The sequence below is a fragment of the Harpia harpyja genome, chromosome 3, assembly GCF_026419915.1.
Source record: "Harpia harpyja isolate bHarHar1 chromosome 3, bHarHar1 primary haplotype, whole genome shotgun sequence".
Lineage (NCBI taxonomy): Eukaryota > Metazoa > Chordata > Aves > Accipitriformes > Accipitridae > Harpia > Harpia harpyja.
The window spans coordinates 37,681,863-37,700,942 of record NC_068942.1 but is presented as its reverse complement, the minus strand read 5'-3'; the positions used below and the strand labels follow the sequence as shown (position 1 = coordinate 37,700,942).

General features: G+C 44.3%; 1 protein-coding gene across 2 annotated transcripts; it reads left to right on the top strand.

The window, feature by feature from the left end:
* Window positions 1–1,304: 1,304 nt before the first annotated feature.
* On the top strand, window positions 1,305–18,572 carry SYT13 (synaptotagmin 13). Of its 2 annotated transcripts, none has more exons than XM_052781951.1 (6): window positions 1,305–1,832; window positions 6,935–7,157; window positions 9,077–9,211; window positions 10,818–11,131; window positions 15,068–15,197; window positions 15,462–18,572. In XM_052781951.1, the coding sequence occupies exons 1-6, from the start codon at window positions 1,650–1,652 to the stop codon at window positions 15,764–15,766; spliced, it is 1,290 nt and encodes a 429-aa protein (XP_052637911.1). In that variant the 5' UTR covers window positions 1,305–1,649; the 3' UTR covers window positions 15,767–18,572. The 2 variants fall into 2 exon arrangements, with proteins under 2 accessions (XP_052637911.1, XP_052637910.1); XM_052781950.1 differs by having other exon boundaries at window positions 9,071–9,211.
* Window positions 18,573–19,080: the final 508 nt, after the last annotated feature.

Here is a 19,080-nt window from a genome sequence, read left to right as displayed (position 1 = left end):
GATTGTCTCAGCTTAAGGAGTCTATCGTGTTTCTCTTCTTGACGGGGGGTCGGGAGGGTTGGAAGTGGAGGGCGAGATGCGCGTCTGACGAGCCTGGTAGGGTGAGGAGAAGGTGAGATGATGGAACGTGCACTGTATCGATAAAGATGCTGCAGTGTTAAAGAGGAATCTTTAACAATTAAACTGAGAGTCGGATGTGTGAGGGAAGCTTTGTGCCAGGGAGGTGAACATGTCATCTATAATGGAACAAAGGCTGAGTGAGTCGTCATGAATGAGATGTGAAACATCAAAAAAAAAGTCAAGAAAAATCCATGGCAAAACCTGGGCTGCAGAAAGATCAAAAAACCTGATTTTCTAAATATTTCTGTCCACATAGTTCATTTTTTTCCTGATCCACAGGCATCAACTGTATTCCAAAAGAGAAAGACAAAGAAACTCCCAGTAGAACTGCATATTTTTTCCAGAGCCTTATAAGGAATATTTTGCTTTTTGCTTACTCGTTCCACTCTGGCCCAGATATATAATGCCCCAGAATTGTAATCATCTTCTGGTCACTAGGTACTGCTTGTGAAGTACCCAGAAAATGGTTGTACATGTCACAAGAAACACATCGAAAGACAGCATTTATTCTCCTCTTCGGCAAGTTGGGCAGGCTGAGGAATAAGGCGAAAATAAATGAGTCAGAGAAAGTTAATCACTCCATCACCTCAAGAGAAAACTGAGATGGACATGTAGCCCTTCAGGTTTATTCATGTAGGTTCTTCTACTGTGCTCCCCAGCCCACCACCTGACACTGGTGTAGTAAGCAGTATGACTAATACCTAGCATATGTTGTTTGCTCTCTCATCCTCTCCAGCGGAAGCAACATATGCACCAGTGTGGTTTGTTTGATTGGATTTTCTGCTGTCTTTTTAAATAGAAGTGCTGCTCTGCATTGATTCTACAGAAAGCTGCTCCAAAACGTTCAGACCCTGTGCATTGAGGGGAAGCGGGTGAGGTGTGGGACAGTGTTTAATTCTTGCATGTGTTTGCTCCCCAGCCTCTGAAGAATGAGAAAGTTCAGGCTTTACTTTTTTTATAGTGCTATCTTGCAATGCTATCATAACAGGGCTTCTCAGGCCAGCACCTTTTGGCAATCACTACCTTTGCCTTAAGACAGAAAAATTCAACCTCTTGAGCAAATGAGCAAGCTAGCCCTCAGAAATATTGCTAGAGAGCTGATCAAACATTTGGATGCACTTTCTGTGAGTTAGCTAGCAAGGCCCAGCCCCTTCTGCTGACGTCTTTCCTCTCTATCACACATCAGACTTTTCCCAGTGGAGCTGGAGAACAGGCTTCAATGAAAACTGCCTGTTTGCAGCTATATGGAGATTGCAGGCACCACAATCACTATTTCCTCTACCTGACCTGGAGCAGAAACTCCATCATCAGGATAGAAAGGTAGCCTTGTTGCCTAGCAAAGGTGGGATGATTTATCTCTGTCTCTAGATTGGTCCCTTTTCTTTGCTGCACAAGAGGATTGTTTTCAGACTTCCAAGGAGAATGAAGCCAGGCTAGAAATCGGAGTGGATGCGTGAGAGCTGCTCTCCCAGGGAGGAGAAGGAGTCACAGGCTTTCTGTGCTTTTTGTGCCCTGTACAGTGCAGGACAATGGTTTTATCTGCCCCAGTTATAGCCCTGGGGGCTACCTTAGGGACTGCAACTAGCATCCTTGCCCTCTGCGGTCTCACCTGCTTCTGCAAATGCAAGCAACCTGGGAAAGGACTCTCAGAAAAGGACCAAGAGGAGGACACGGAAAATGCTAAGCCCAGTGTGCTTCAACCAGTCCAGCAAGTAAGACACAGTCTCTAATTTACTCTGTGATTTTTTTCTTTAAATGCAGAGGGTGGGAATGCAACTTCTCTGTTAGGCTACTCAGCATGTGATTTATGCTGTCTATTTATCTGCTTACTGTGTTCAGGATGTAACAACATGTTAATGGGAGCAGGAGTGAGGGAAAAAGAGAGATGGGCTGTGTGACCCACAGAATTACCGGAGCAGGAGACAGCTGCCACATTGCCAAAGAGAAAGCTGCTAATGGCAAAAATAGGGGACGAGGACTGGAAATGCTGCTTAGCTGTCAAGCTAGATCACAAGGGAAATCATTTCCTGAGGAGAGAAGACTGGACTTTACCAGGTGGCATGCAGCACTGTAGAGAGGAGATGACTCCTGCTGGGATTTCCTATAGCAGCTATTTCTCTAACTCTATTCACAATATCTCACGGTTCCTGCAGGATAGTTCCCGGTCAACAGCTGGTTTCTTGTGAAAACCATCCCTCCTCCTCCCTCTGCCCCTCTAACTGAGGGTATTAATTATGTGTGAAGTTAAAACAAGGCATTGAAGTTATAATAAAATGCAAGTGAGAATCTGGAGTGTGATGACTGGACAATCTCATCACACTGTGAATTGCTTTTTCACTTACTATAAGAGCAATGTGGAGTATGGATAATGTCAGGCATCCCTGTGTGGTCTTTCTTTCTTGTTAGAATCCGAAAACCCTGATTTACTCCTGAGCTCAGTGCGAGAGAAAGCAAGGGCTACTACAGGACCCTTTAATATACTTATTAATGGGAAGCTCTCCTTCAAAGGGAAATGTTTGACTGATTTCCTTGGTTGACTATGGTCTTTAGCATGAGCTATAGCACTGGTCAGTCTCTGAAAGTATTACCTGTTGGCTGTTGCTCTTGATGTTTGTATGTGCCTACGTTCTTTTCATTTTCATCTAGCTATTCAACCAAATGCTATGCCATAGCAGCCAATTCCAAAGGCCAGTGATCCATTGTATAACAGTCTTTGTTTGCCTTTTAATTATCTGAGCTGCCTATTATTTTTGTATTCTTAAAGAGTGTAGCAGGAGTCCTAATTAAACTTCTCTCTAATGTTTGTAATTACATATTCAGTCTCTTTCTGGCTACCACTCTTCGGCTCTTAGTAGAAAAGAGCCCTGGCACCCTCACGCCCCTGTTGCAGTTTGTTCTGAGGAAAGATGGCCAAATCTACTAATTGTATTGTAAGATCCGGTGCAGACACACAGAAGCACATTACCAGAGCTCCTCGTAGCTGAGAGGTGGGAGGATGGCTCCACTGACCGTGGATGAACATCTGCACTGAGCTTTGGACTTCTCAAGAGCTTGCTGCTAATTCTAAGCATTCATCCATGAGCACGGTGAATATCTCCTGGTACCTGTTTGCATTTTCCTATGATGAATTTCACCTGCTATTCTGTTTGATAGTTTTGTCATGTCCTTTCCAGGCTCCTTTCTTGTCTTTTCTAACCCATACAAGGGATTTGCGAACTCCTGTGTATAAGGATGTACAACAATGCTGAGATTTTGCAAGTTTACTGTTAAAATGAATGAGAAATGTGTAACTTTGACCGTCACATCACTTTGCATAGCATTTTTTCTAGCTGTTGTCTGGAACAACACTACCCACAGATAACTTTACCATCAGTCTCTTTCTACAAGAGACTTTTTATTGTTGTAATCTTCTAGCTCAGAAACCTCTCAAATCTTTACTTTAACTCTATCCTTGGACTGGACATTTTTCTTTTATACAGCCTTTTGGGAAACATCTTGGGAAAGTGTTAATCCGTCCTGGAGCTTGTCCTCCAGGGTGTCATCCTGCTCGCAGGACTGAAATAAGCACCAAGTCACTGTAAAGTCCAGTTAAGCCTCCAGTACCCAGCAGCTATTACGTTTTGGTCCTCACAATATTTCTACATTCATCAAGTTTTGCTATAACTTAATCCAGTATTTGCCCAACAGGGGATCAAATTATTCAACCTGCACCCAGTGTATCACTATTACCTGAGTGATTGTATTCCTTTAGCATTGTAGACTTTCTAATTAGAAATATTATTTCTAATGTTACTGGGCTGTGGGGTTTTTTAAAGAAATCTGGCCAAATTATAGCAGCCGAATGAACATTCTGTCACAGAAAGTGCAAAATGTTCTTAGTTTGCATATTCCGTATGTTTAACAATTCTTTCCAATTAAAATAGTTTTCTTGCCAGGAACATGCATTCTCCTATGCTGTCACTGATTCAGAATCAGTCTACATACCTTGAAGGAATGAATCTCAAATTGAGTTCTGAGCTTTTATCATCTGTGTCTATGCTTATAAATTGTCCTGTCGGGACTTTTTTCCAACTACATTAGTACACTGTATGTCCTAGTCAGTGCTTGACATACTTAATTATTGAAGCCTGTCAGGGCCACTGATTCTGATAAACAGAGAAGACAAAAGAAAGATGAAGCAAGACTGCATTTTATTCGCTTGGCGTGTCTCCCATGACAGTGATGCTTGTATTTGCTATAGACAGAGGCTCCCCATGGACATGCCCTGCATACGTGAGGAGGAAGAGTTTGAACACAAAGATACATCTACAGAACAACTAAAATTTGCAAAGTCTCATCAAAGCATGCAGAATGAAGACTCCTGAACACATCCAGCAATGGCAACAATCTGGTGCACTGTTTGAGTGGCACAGGGCAGGGACCCAGAAGGGTCAGTTGCAGCCTCCTTGCTACTTTTGGTTTCTTTGCTTTCACACATTTTACGCAGAACTATCTGAACTCTTTTGCTCATCTCTTTATTTATGATACCGCTGCTGATTTCCAAAGGGAACTTCCATAGGGCACTGCTACATCCCTAGATTAGCAGACAGCACTTGGGAACAGAGCTGGCAGCAAAAATAATAAACAGAGGCAGATGCAGTTGGAAGAGGGGGTGGGCTAGTCCCACTGTGCCTGCATATGTCTCTCATCTCAAATTCTGCAGAGCAGACAGACAAGAGAATATTTAGACCCAGTGGAGCTCTTAGGTGCTGTGTGCTGATGGATTTCCTGACTAAATGTCTGGCTTTTAGCAAGTGGAAGAAAAGATTGTACTAACAATACCTCACATTTGTGGTGTTTTTCATCCCGAAGGATCCCAAAGTGCTTCATGTGCTAGCAGCACACAGCAATGCAGGCATACCGCTCTGGTGTGATGGTCAGTGACTGGTAGGACAGCAGCCTTATACAGCGGCTTCAGGAGAGAAAGAAAAGCAGAGACCGACCACTGTATGCGTGTTAGAAGTAATGCCTTTGCAGAATAAAAGCGACCTGTTTTTTTTTTTTAAGCTGTTGTCTAGTGATTCCTAACATATTTTGCTTGGTTGGTCTGCTTTAATTTTAGAAGAATGGACAACTGCATTTAAGGTTTGGATGAGTAGCTTTGAATTTCCTATGTATTTTAGGACTGATGAGGCTCACATCTCTAAAAGAGGGATCTCACCTACAGACCCGCACCAAATGACTTACATAATATCCAAACTCAGCTGGATGCTAGGTGGGGACTGCACACAGTGACGTCTGTCTTTCTCAACCCACTTCTCTTTCAGAGCCCCTAAAATTAGACAAGACAAAATGCTGTTTTCCATAGTGGACTTCCTAAACACTGATGCACTGGCTGCCTTGAGGAGACACAGTTGCTGACCTAATTAGTTCTTTACCACTGCCAAGTGCATGTAACCATAGTGCTGTGATCTCCATAAGCAGAGTATGACTAAGGAGCTAAAGTCCAAGACTGCTCTCTTTCTTCAGCTCTGTTTCTTGAGGAATAGGTATGCTCCCTCAGGACATGTGAACTGGGACCACAAAGTCCCAACACAGCCAAGTGCTTCAGGGCATCATCTACATTCATTATTAATAGGAAACAATGAGACTAATGAAAAACTTTAATTACAATTACGAACATTTTCTGGCTCACCCTCGATCTAAACTTAACACAGAATAGGTTGGCAGGCAGCGGGGTTGGAGAGAATCCCACTGCACAATAATCAACCAAAATGGCAGTTTTACTTCTGCTTTTTGTCTTTCCTGTTTTGGAAACATTAATAAAATCTGTTGCAAGGGTCAGGGTCATTTGCTAGTCAGCTTTTGTTCTTTCCCGCTGATGAATCCAAATATAAAGGAATCAGGAATGATTTCAGTTGTGAGCAGACAGGATTTTTGGGGGGACATAAGGAAAAGAGGACCGTTATATTCCACTTAAAATATTTTTCATTGTTTTGGGAGAAGAGTAATGCCTTTGTGACAACCTTTGCTTGGGCTGCCTGAGCATTACACCGTCTTTCAGGTTCTTCTGCTCAATTGCATGTTCATGATTCAGCAGGGAATTGAAATCTTAAGAACAAACTCAGACATAAATCCAAATTTCAATCCCGGTATAATAAAGGGGAAATGTGTGTCTGAGGGTCAGGTGGAGCTCTGTTCCACAGAGTCAAGAGATAGTCCAAGAGGCTGAGGTGACCACTGGATCAACTACTCTTGGTATGCCATTGCAAGGATCATTTGTTCAACCAGTTCTCCTTTGCCTTATTACAGCATGGTCATACTTGCTCCAAGTGACGGTATGATCCATGCCTTTGCCTTTCTAATGCTTACTACACACCCATGTGAAATGTACTGAAATCTGTGGGTGGCTATAGCCTCTTAACCTTGGATTTGACTTCAAACATCAGGGTAAAAAATAGCACACCTCAATTATAGCAAAATGAACTTCATGATTGATTTCTGTGCTAAGAGAAAATACAAATTTATGAAAGAAGGATTAACTGGTACAGGAACAGAGGAATAATCAAACCATAAGAACATATATTTTTCTTGTTGCAACCAAACATCTGTAGAGGAGTAAATCTGAAAAGACATACACCAAGTAGAAGGGTATCTTTTGGCAAGAAAATCTCTGGACATACAGGCAGTGGTTTCTACAACCCAAGAAACAATGACAGTAAGAATGACCAGAGGCACCATCTTTTCTCCCCTTGACTCAGCTTACTTAACATTGAGAGAATTATAAGAATTAGTCTAACTAGTGCAAAGTAATCAACAAGGTTTTAATTTTCAGTTCAACGTTAAGAAAACTGCAGAGCCAGTACAGCCTCGAGCACTCCTGAAGTTTCCCAACATTTATGGCCCCAAACCAGTCGTAACTTCACCTGAAATTGTTAACTACACGCAGTACTCCCTGAAGACAACTGAAGAACCAGCTACTGGAAAACATACTGGTTTGGATGAGAAGAGGATGAAGATACAAGTCAACGAAGAGCTGTTTGTTCTCCCTCAAAACGGTAAGAGCATTTGGTCTTCTGACTAACAATTGCTTTTCTAGGTGTAGGTCTGTAATACCTCTGAGCATAATGTAATTGTAGTTAAATAAATGTGAAAATGAAGACATGGGGTGCTTTTCACTCTTATCATGAGCACTGTAAGTTTTGTCTTCAATGAATGTGTTTAATAGAAAGTAGTTACAGAGCTCATCAGGACATTCAGATAACAAAGTCGTAGTTGTGTCTGGTTGTAAATTTTTTTTATCTAAACAACTTTTGTGTTGAAGAATGTGGCTCACTGGAAGCAGACATTTTGTAGAAAAGCATGTATTTAATGTAGTTTTACAGAGAGCAGTTGCCAGAGTATGGGTGAAATATCTGGCCAAAACTAGGCAGAGTATCTCTTCCAGGACAAACGCTAGCTGTCCAGCCACTGTCCTTGTCAGGGACATCAGCAGCAGGGGTTCAAGCTTCTACTTTATTTTCTCTGCTGCTGTTTTTTCCACCAGTTTGGTGAGATGGTCCTGGTTTGCTGTAATGTGCAGTGAAACCAAAGGCTGACACCTCAGACATTTTTGCCAAACAGAATTCTTGTTTTCCAGCCAGCCCAAAGGGTAACATGCCAAAGCCTGGAACATAAGATTCCTGGAGCCGGAGAGAAAACACAATGTTAATTATGTACATCTGGCAGCATGTCTGGGTTGCTTCCATACTGATTTTTACCTTCCCAGCTGTCTTTTAACAGGATAATTGACTCTTATGGTTACCACATCAATAAAACCTTCCTGAAGATTTAGCAGAGACACAATGCTACCTGTCATGATTTTTTTAAAAGAAAACTCTTTTTAGTTTTTTAAAATCACTTGAGATTACATTTTTGTCCTTCTGGGAGGACAATTGCTGCATTCACCCCTCCACCCTGAGACTTGTGAGTATGTAAAAGAAAGTACCAGCTGCATTGGAGGACGAGACTGTCTGAGCCACATCCTTAGGTGTCAGGGAGAAGATTATAGGGTGGAGAGGCTGAAGGATGATGGCTGCATGTAGGCTAAAGCTTTATATAAGTGTGTTGATGTAAGAGCCTCTCTGCACTGCTGAGGGCACAAGCAAGTTTGCTTCCTGCTGTGCCTGATTTCATAGCTCAAGTGCTGCTGAAATAAAGCAAGAATCATTGCGTTCTCCTTTCGGTGCCACATTGAACTGGTCTGGACTGCGGCTAAGATTTTTAGGAGGACTGGTCCCACTACTGTTTTCTGTGTGAATCAGAACTGACCTTGCAGTTGACAAAAGTTGACAAAAAACCTGACCTTCTGATGACAAAAAGCTGTGGCTTCCCTTTTAGTCTTGCAACTTGCTTTATTTCAGTAGGAAATATGTATTCAACTTCCAAATCACATGTGGAGAAACTGCCTCACAGCTTCCCAAGCTCATTATCTTCAACCTGGTCAAGCACTATGGAAATACATGTCTTCTGCATGACGAAGACCGTATTGTTAAAATTAAAAACCATTTAGAGAGGTCTGAACTAATGCAGAGTTGCACGGCAGCTCAAAAGCAGTCTCATGTTCTTATTCCAAAGAACACCACATTTAATTCACCAATGTGAGTTAAAAACAATATAAAACAATATAACAAGTCGTGAGTGTAGTTTAGACACCTTGGCCTAGGCACAAGGTAAAAGAGCAAGTGTGTGAGCCATCTTAGAGCACAAGGTGGTGGGGAGCAGAAGGCTTGTCCAAGTGCTGTAGGAAGAGCTGAAAGTGTGAGAAAACAGAGCAAAAAGGAGATATGATGATGGAGGAAGAAGAAACATAAATTATATTCCTGCCTAGAAGGTGCAGGAATAGTAAGACGTTTAGAAAAGTTGAGTCACAGCAGGGTGGATTTGTTCTCCTTGGAAGGTGAAGACCTGCTTGCTAAAGGGGTTATTTCAGTTGCAGGTGTAGTAAAGGACGTGTGTGTCACGGAGCACTTGAACCCCGAGAGGGCAGCCGGCTGTAACCAGGCCCCTGAGCTGCGCTACTCCCTTGTGTACGACCAAGAAAAAGCTGAGCTGCGTGTGGCCCTTCTGGAAGGTAAGGGGCAGAGATTTTCCACCGGTCATTCTCCATCTGGAGGGTACAAGACACCTGTTGAATTTATAGACGGTTCCCCTCCTACCTTAAAATCAACACGTGTCCCCAGGACCACGGGATGTTTCACTGGTTCTGGGCTTGCAGAGTAGAAATACCTGGCAATGTCACTGCTTGAAGTGAGCGTGCAGGGCATGGCTTGGGAACAATTGTTTGCACAGCTCAAAAGCAGAAGTCAGGAACCAGGATTGGATCCTCCAGTCCCAAACATGGTACAAAGCAACCTCTTCTTTTCATTTTTTCCTTTGGGGGCAGGGGAAAGGGCGTTGCTATCATCTCCTTCCTCTCTAAAACTTTCATTCTTCAACTTGACCCACTCCCTTCTGCGTCTTCCTCAAGCCAAGTCAAAGGCTGAGCTGGAGATACCAGACTTATCTCATAGGCCACTGAGAAAGGTCCCTGTGGCTGCGCCTGGCCAGGTTCTGTATCACTCTCTGAAGCAGGAACTGACAACTGTAACAGCTTCTCTGCTCAGGGCTGGAGCATCATCTGTTCCTCTGGGAAAGTAAAATAAGCTGACTGAATAATTCATGCACAGTGCAGATCTCTGTGGAAACCTAATCAAATCATACCCTCTGAGGAGAGAATTGAAAGCGTGCTAAATGGCAGCCACTGCCGTGGCTGCCTGCCAGCAGCGAGCCCACAGCTCCCCTCCAGGGTGGACACTCGTGTCTGCTGGCTGTCACCCCGGCTCTCCTGCACGCCTGGCTCCAGGATCCAGGCAGGATCTGGCTCTGCTCCCCCGAGAAGCCAGGAGACCCCCATGAACCATGGGACCTGGCAGCTCAGGAGCGGCTGTCCTCAGGCTGGCTGCAGCAATGACTTCAGTTTTGCCCAAAAAGCTGTGCTGTTTCATGACCCCTCGGAGGAAGGTGTGCTCCTCTCGCTGCGGAGAGGGCAGCACAGTTCTGTTGAGTTGATGCAACTGAAGAGGAGTGTGAAATGCCATTCTCGCTCTAGGCTTTCCAACATAAAAAGGATATAAAATTAGGGATGAATGTCTCTTGACACAGATCTTTTGGGTTGCGGGATGGCTTCTGAAGGAGTCATTTACCAGAGGTTGGAGAAGCAGAATGTAATAACCCTTAGACGTATCCCACACTGGCCTGCAAGGGTGGATGTGTGCCAAGAGGGAGGTCTCTCCCATCTCTGATGTCTGTGACTGACCCTTCTGCTTTTAAAGCCTTTGTAAGAAGCTTTCTTTGTGTGCCAAAATAAATGAGAGCTGCCCATCCCTGTGCCATGCTCTGTCCCACCCCATCGCTGCTCTGCATCTTTCAACAGAGCACGTTTCCTTGAACTCAGCTGTTGCTCTCCCAAACACTAACAGAATCCTTCTGCAGTGGCAGAAGGACAAGGACGTTTTGCAGCATGAGGAAAACACCACAGCATGGGCTCACAGCTTAGTCTGCCCCGTGCAAGCAGGAACAAGGGGCAATGTCTACGCAGCTGTTTTATTTTATGGCTCTCAAGAAATAAGCAATTTAGCCATAGATATTTCAGGACTGTCTTTTGTGGGAGGTCCTTACAATCAGTCTTTCTTTTCCAGCTATGCATGGCAGAATGAGTGGGGACCAAGACGCTGGCTGCCATTGCTACATACTGGGCACACTGGTGAGCAAGTCTGGTGTTGCTGAGGCCCAGACAGAGCTGAAGAAGAAGGTGCTTCACACCCTCTGGGAGCAGGTCCTGCGATTCCCATTAACAGAGGAGGAGATGCCAGAGGGGACACTGACTCTTACCCTGAGAAACTGTGACAAGTTCTCCAGACACAGCATTGTGGGGGAACTCAAACTGAGCCTTGCTAACACAGAGGAGTCCTTTGGGATGGCCCAGTGGGAAAGGCTAAAGACCCCAGAGAAGGTATGGACTCAGTCCGTGTCAGTAGTCCAGAAACCCTAATGATTAATTGCTGGGACAAAAGATGCCCTCTTCCAAGACAGCTGCATGTCAGCGGGTGGCTTTATTTGTTTGGAGCCAGGTTTAGAGGGGTGATGTGTGACTGCAGAGGTCACTCAGCACTGCTCTCTGTTGGTCTGTAGCTAACCATTTCAGAAAGCAATCAAAGGCCCATCAACCCAGACCTTCCACCTACAGCTCCTCTCAGTTGCGTCAAAACTCCCTCTCCTCCTCCCTCAATTACATGACAATCTGGCACTGATATCTGTACTTCAAAGCCTATGTCTAGAAAAAGTGACATGAGTTTTTGTGAATTAGCGATGCAGGACCACGGTGGCAAGAGCTGAAATACCAGAGAGTGGCTACAGAGCAGGACGGAGGGACTCTGCAGAGCTGGGTGCGGGTAGGGTGTATGGTGGCAGCCCAGGGACCCTTAAGCTAGGAGTGAAATACATTGTTGGGAATGAAAAGTTTGACTGAAGGCCACTTATCCTTACTGGGATCAGGCCAGCAGTGCTCTTCATTCTGCTTTGTCCATCATCACTCATTGCATTGTGTTGGTTTTCTTACATGTCAAAAGCTCCCTTTCCTTCCTTATCCACACCTTCCCAGCTGCACAGACAGGGGAAATGGAGGGAAGGATTCCTACAGTACTTGAAGTAGGTACAGGGCATGCTTCATGCGTGCTACCTTCTTGCACGTTTTCTCAGGAGCCTTTTCACTACCATGAACTTGATTATTCTTCTAGCAGCAGCAATACACTTAACAACATGGCAGCAGGGTGCTCTTCTTGTTGCTACTAGTACATCACTACAAACAGGTACCTATTGTACTCTGGTACGGTATGGGGTTAGCATTGCAAAACACCACCAGCATTGCCTCTGAGCATGCTGAAATAAATTATTGCCTGTCACCATCAGGGGTTAGGGCTCTCCACTGAGTTGGCCACAGACTCAGCGTACAGAGTTAGCATTTCTGATTTCCAATAATGCTAATTTATGTGATTGCCACTTGAATGCTAATAGAGCTGGCCACTCTAGAAAAACTCTGGCAGAGCGAGAGGCAGCAGAAACAAATGGGTGGTCTGAATCAGTTTAATAAACTTCAAGCACAAGGCTAAATATTTGCCTAATAGCCGTATATTGAAACGAGTTCCCCAGTCTGCTGCTGTGAAAAGAGATGTCCAAAAGAAATTATTCCAATATTATGATTTAAATTCCTAAACTGAGAGAGATGGAGCCCCCTTACCCCCTTAATCTACTGTAGTATCTGCTTTGTAAGCAATATCCAAGAAACAGCCTGTTCACAGTAATGGTCAGTCGTCACTGAAGTACACCTGATGGAGTCCTGACATACTGGGGACTCTGCCTTGGTCCAGCTTCACAACTATACGTAGAAACAGGGCAGCATTCATTTCTTCTCCAGGCTGACAGCACAAGGTTAACGCTAACAGTACTGCTGAACAGTGCCCCAGTTTGAGCTGAGGATGTGCAGTGAAAGCTGAATTTGCGTCATCTGGGACCTGAGAGAGCCAACCATTGCACAGATAGCTTATATACAGATCCTGAATCATTCATCGAGAACCAAAGCGGGAGGGAGTGAGGAAGAGCTGATCAAAAAAAGAGGAGCTATTTTTGACAGCATCCATCCAGGAACAAAGTTACTGGGCTTTGTTTAAAGTCTGACATTTCCTTGAAAAGCCATGAGCTGCAGAAATTTCATTCCTACCTTCCCAGTAATTCTCCCACACACAAGGGAAGGAGCTCAAAGGGGAGCTTACAGTGAACCAGGTAATGTAATTAGTATTCAGGAATTCATGGACTGCTGTGAGCAATGCAAAGTGTAGATACTGCAGACTGATATCCTTGTCTTCCTTCCCTCCCAGTGCTTTGCTAATGATAGCGATGATAGTGGTTACTGGCATAGCACCTTCCCTTTTGTGATTTCACGGTGCCCTGCACACGTAATTCATTGATGACCCCCTGATGCTTTTTATCCTTATTGCACAGAAAGGAAGCTGAAGCTTTGGTGGTTGTGTGAATTTGCAAGGCTATATGTGCAGGTTATGGATTTAATAGGAAAAAGAAAAAAAAAACCAAAACCCAGAAGGAGGGCGAAGGAAAAGAACCTCTGGGTTGGTCTCTTCACACAAAACTCCAGGAGAGACCAACCATTGCAGGTTTTGGTTTCATGTGGATACAGGCTGGTCAAAAACTTGATCAAAATATTAGGAGTTAGAAAGCCATAAGCACAAGATGTGACGTGTGGACAAGGTGTGTGTTTGTGTGTGTGTGCGTGCGTGCGTGCACGTTTACCGAGCCCTGCCACCTGCTACCCCCCCAATCTCCACTGTATCTATCTGTGCCCGGAGCTACAGGAACCAAATCCTAGCCCAGAGCTATAGAGTGGCACCTGGTGAGATGTAGAGGGGATAAATAAACAAAAGCAGCTTATGGCTTGCCTAAACAGTGGTTTTGTATTTTGAGGTGGTATTTTTATTTGTCCCTCCACGTACAAAGACCTATTCTTTTGTAGTGGACATATACCCATTTGAATCTGCCTCTGTTTGTTTGTATGTGGGGTTTTTTTTAAGATCCACTTAGATTTAGGCCAGGATTTATGTAAGTGAAATGCATATGAGCCCTTCGTTGCTACCTGAGTGCATGAAAAAAAGATTTACTTGGGCTGATTTGGGATTGAATTTCAGGCTTCCTTGCTAATGGCCTCCCACCTGATTTGTGCACGACAAATAAGTCATTCAAACCAGACAGCGATGACAGCCTTGTTTTCTGGAGAGTCAATCAGCTCACGCGGAGCATACAGGGGCCTGTCCTTGCCTGTTGCAAGTAACTGGGTGAAAACTTAATTTGAAATATTTATGGCTCACTTTTAGAAGTGAGAGTGCAGAGCACAGAAATGGCCTGGAGAAGGGCTGTCTGTCCTAAAGCGTGTAGATCATGCTAAAGAGTCCAAAGGGAGTCTATTGAGTTGACATTGGCTTTCTGGGACTCTTCTGGGTCATTAACCTCACTCTAAACCAGATTTCTGTCACAAGCTCCTACTCACTGAGAGAATAACTGCTCCCCTTTTGCCCCTCGCCACAGGCTGGCAGCCCTGCGCACACCGGCGTGGGCTTTCTCTCCTTCCAGGACGAAACGGCTCTGCTCTCCCAGGGGGGAGCAAGGTCAGGAGGCTAAGAGGCCAATCACTAATGGGAAGAAAGAAATAAAAGAAAAAAAAAAAAAGTGGAGAGCGGCTCACAGGCTGGGAAGGAAAAGTACGGTGCTGAGCTCATGGAGGATTTCAGGTTGGCTGGGTTTTTTTCCCATAGCAAGTAAGGGTGTCAGAGAAGGTCCAACTCCAGCTCCAGGGTCTGGCAGTGTGGCACGGACCCCGGTATCGCCTACGCTTTCCCAGGGAGCCCTACACTCCTGCTAGGCAGTGTGGACCGGGGTCCATGTCTGGTCAGAGCCTCCTGACAAAAAGAGCGGCTGAAATGAAGAGTGAATTATGAAAAGCAGTAATGGAAGTAGGGGACATAAATAAAGGGCAGCTAGTTAATCTCTCAAAAAAGGAGTATCTGACTGCTTGCATGTAGTTCAGCCCCAAATCCTTGTCTTCTGACTAAATATTCCCCTAAAAGTAGATGTTAGGAAGCAGTTACTTTCCAGCAACAAAAGGAAGCATGTGATCGGGGCCTCATGAGTGGAGGAGCGCTCTCAGACATCTTTGCCAGGTTTATTCTCATCCAGTATAACTGGAAAGATCTCCTGTACAAAGACAGGGAGACAACTTGGTCAGTCCACGACCTTCCACCCATCAACTTGTACTATATAGTTTTCCTAATGTTATGGCCAAGATTGTATAAAAAATTAACCCTTCCTGTGTCTCCATTTCCAGGAGCCGTCTACAGGCCATGGGGAGGTTCTGCTCTCTATCAGCTACTTGCCAGCAGCTAACCGTCTGCTGGTGGTGATTATTAAGGCTAAAAATCTCCATTCCAAGCAGCTGAAAGATCTACTTGGCAATGGTGAGTAGAATAGCATGCAAGCAGAGACTGTTGTTTCTGCTATTACGCAAATCTAGAAAGCAAGCAGGAAGGGTGGTGTTTGGCAGAAAAAAATAGATGTTTGGCTTAGGAAGCCAAGGAGATTTGAAGACTTCTAAAAAGTGAAAACCAAGGTCAATGTTTCTTATGTTCTCTCTCTCAATCTGATGTCACCAGTTAAAATTATCTTGCATTCATTTTGTTGCATGCTCATCAATATGGTGTCTCTCTCCACTTCCTATACAGATGTTTCTGTCAAGGTGACACTGAGGCATCAGTCCTTGAAGCTGAAGAAGAAGCAGACCAAACGCGCAAAACACAAGATCAACCCTGTGTGGAATGAGATGATCATGTTTGAGGTGCCTCATGAGCTCCTGCGTGCCTCCAGCGTGGAGCTGGAAATGCTGAGCCAGGATGGCGCTGGGCAAAGCCATGTGCTGGGCAAGTGCAGCCTGGGCTTACATGTCACAGGCACAGAGAGGAGCCACTGGGAAGAAATGCTGAGGAACCCCAGGAGACAGATAGCCATGTGGCACCAGCTCCACATGTAGGTTCATTATGATTACTGCCAGCCAGATTTCCACCAGGCCTCCGAGTCTGGGGGAATAAGCTGCATTTCACCTTCCACCTTCCTCTCCACAAAGTTGCTCCGCACAGCATTATTTCTTATACCACCTTCTCTGATTTTCCTGCCTCATCTTAGCCCAGGAAACTGTCTGGAAAATGTATTTAAAGGACAATCTCTCACCAAATCAAGTGGTTCTCAAACAAGGGGTTTGGCTGCCTGGATGATTTGAATTCATTTTATTACCCTGCCCACTGTCATTTCTGTGAGGTCCCTGTTTCTGTAGAGGAACAGAGGGGAGCAAAGGTATCATGGACATGTAAACCACTCCTCGGCTTCTGGCACTGTCGCCCAAGTCCCTTGATGAGTGCCGGCTCCATAATCACAAACATGCGGCAGATGTTTTACCAGTCACTGTTTTTCATAATACTCTACAAGACTGTGAAAAATGAAGATCACAAAACTAACTTTCACAGCAGACCCAAAGTATCAGTATGAAAGAGAAAGTGAAGCCAAGGTGCAGTAGATGGTTACCTAGAAAAAGATACAGAACTAAGGGAGAGAACAGAGGAAGAACAGAGAGTGAGACAGTCAACACTATCATCCTGTGTAGCCTTTGAAGCAAACACTGCCAAACAAGAAGTCAAATACCTTCCTTTACTTTTGTTTCCTGGAGTGTTTGATACCTTGTATTTAGGATTCATGACAACTGCTGAAAATATGAATGTTTCAGTATCCTTTAGCAGAATACCTATATCTTCTATCTTTCTACAGTGTCACCCAGGAAGACCCTAAGCATGGACAAAAAGTTATTGTTGGTGTTACCTCCAAAAACTTGGACCAAATCTTTCTGCTTACTGCCACCTTTTCTGTTTGGGTATTTCTGAGCTAGAAAGTTTCAAATGCTCTAATTATATTCCAGGCAACATCTAAGACTAGGCAAAAGAAGTGGGATCATTTCATACCTTAGCAGTTGATTGATGGTTTTGGTTTGACAGTTAACTATTGCACTCAAATCCTCATACCAGCATTACTCGAAGACAACCCTTAAGAACTGCCATGTATTTCATCACTTCCAGACAGAAGGAATTCACTGACCAGACAGACTCTCCAGGGCTTGGTTATTTGTGTGCACTTTCAAGATTTGACGTGGCTTAAATGTTAGTGTTTACTGTCCTTTTTTTGTGTCTAGATGGACTGAAAGTCTGGTATTGGCAGTGATGATGTTACGACCCCATAAGCACACTGCTTGTCCTACAACTTTATTTCAAGTAGTAGACACAGCTTTAAGGGACTTCCATGGGGACAAGGCATCCAAAAATCTGAAAACATATAGTTTGTAGCACGGAAAAATTCAGAGCGCTTCATATTTGCAGGGTCAGCTTGATCTTCTGTTTAATTCAAAATATTAAGCTAGTCTTAATCTAGTACCCATCCCATTTTGATGGCTTAGTCAAACAAGTCTAGCAGATTATCAAGTGAAGGCTGCCATCCTGTTCACAAAGGGAAACAACTAGAACCAGTGTCTGAAAACTGGCTGAAGCGCCAGGCACAGAGGGTTATGAACAGGGGAATGAAGTTCAGCTGGAAGCCAGTCACTAGTGGTGACTGGGGTTGGTAGTGGGACTGACCCTGTTTAACATCTTCATAAATGACCTGGACAATGCCCTCAGCAAGTCTGCAGATGATACAAAACTGCGAGTAGTGGTTGATACACCAGGCCATTGTGCTACCATTCAGAGGGATGTGGAGATCCTGGAGAAATGGGCTGACAAGAACCTCTTGAAGAAGTTCAACAAGGAGAAGCACAAAGTCTTAAACCTGGGGAAGAACAACCCCATGCACCATTGCGGGGCTGGGGACTGACCATCTGGGAAGCGGCTTTCTAGAAAAGGACCTGGGTGTCCTGGTGGACACCAAGTTGAACACGAGCCAGCAATGTGCTCTTGCAGCAAAAAGGCGGCCAACAGTGTCTTGGGCTGCATTAGGAAAAGCATTGCCAGCAGGTCAAGGGGGCTGATCCTTCCTCCCTACTCAACACTGGTGAGGGCACATCTGGAGTGTTCTGCCTAGTTCTGGGCTCCCCAGTACAAGAAAGATATGGACTTACTGGAGAGAGTGCAGCAAATGGCCATGAAGATGATTAAGGGACTGGAGCATCTTCTGTAGGAGGAGAGGCTGAGAGAGCTGGGACTCTTCTGTCTGGTCAAGAGAAGGGCTGGGGGGGAAACTTATCAATATGTATAAAGACCTGATCTGGGAGAGGAGAAAAGAAGATGGAGTCAGACTCTTTTCAGTGGTGTCCAGTGACAGGACAAGAGGCGGGGCACAAATCGCCATACAGGAAATTCCATTTGAACACATGAAAAAACAAAGAAAAAAACCCTTTTTTACTGTGAGGATGGTCAAACACTGGAACAAGTTGCCAAGGGAGGTTGTTGGGAGTCCCCATCCCTATCCTTGGAGGCACTCAAAATCTGATGGAGTACAGCGCTGAATGACCTCCTCTAGTTTACCCCGCGATGCTGTGATTCTGTGAAGAGACTGACAAGGTTGATGCACACAGATGGATGACTCTGTTATCTTTACACTGCTATTCCCTTTATAGGTGGTGTAGCCAGGAGTTACAGGATCATTTTGAAGAAAGTGATAAAAACAGCTTTGACCAAACAAACAAACAGAAAAGCTAAGTATGCCAATGAATCTTATACCCAATGTTTTAATCTCTGATATTGCTCCACTGGCTAGAGGGGATTTAAACGAAAAGAAAATTGACTTCTTGTTTTGCTCTATGGGCTTTTGTTTATTAACAAAAAGCTTTAGGATACTGTGAATAAACTAGACACAGGGGTTTAGTTGATAGTGAATTCTTAATAGTTGCTGTGTTCATGATTTGCCTGTAGATATACCTATAGATTTGGAATCACTATTTCCATTTAAGTGCAAAATTCATTGCAATGTTGGCCTACTCTACATATAGGTTCCTGGCAGCACTGTGATTCTTCCTTCATTTTAGGATAACGATAAGAAGGATAACTTCATGGTATGATGCTATTTGGCTGGCACCGGAAAGCCTGAAGGGCCAAATATTTGCCTTGCTGCCAAGAGACTTCTCTAGTTCTGCCTCCTGCAGATGAGCCTTTTCTAACATCTTGGTGACTGAGTGTAAACAGCATTATCTGCCTCTGCCCCTGGTGGTTTTGGCACACCCTGTAATTAGATAGCAATACTATAGCATCTAAAGGAATAGCCCCTCACAATCTGATTTTGCTGCAACAATATAAGGTCCTCTTTTACAAC

Bases quoted from the DNA above. Each gene is read 5' to 3' on its own strand.
- SYT13 (XM_052781950.1), top strand. From the start codon at position 1,650: ATGGTTTTATCTGCCCCAGTTATAGCCCTGGGGGCTACCTTAGGGACT. The intron at 9,212-10,817 runs GTAAGGGGCAGA...TTTCTTTTCCAG, and splicing joins GCGTGTGGCCCTTCTGGAAG to CTATGCATGGCAGAATGAGT. The intron at 11,132-15,067 runs GTATGGACTCAG...CTCCATTTCCAG, and splicing joins GGCTAAAGACCCCAGAGAAG to GAGCCGTCTACAGGCCATGG.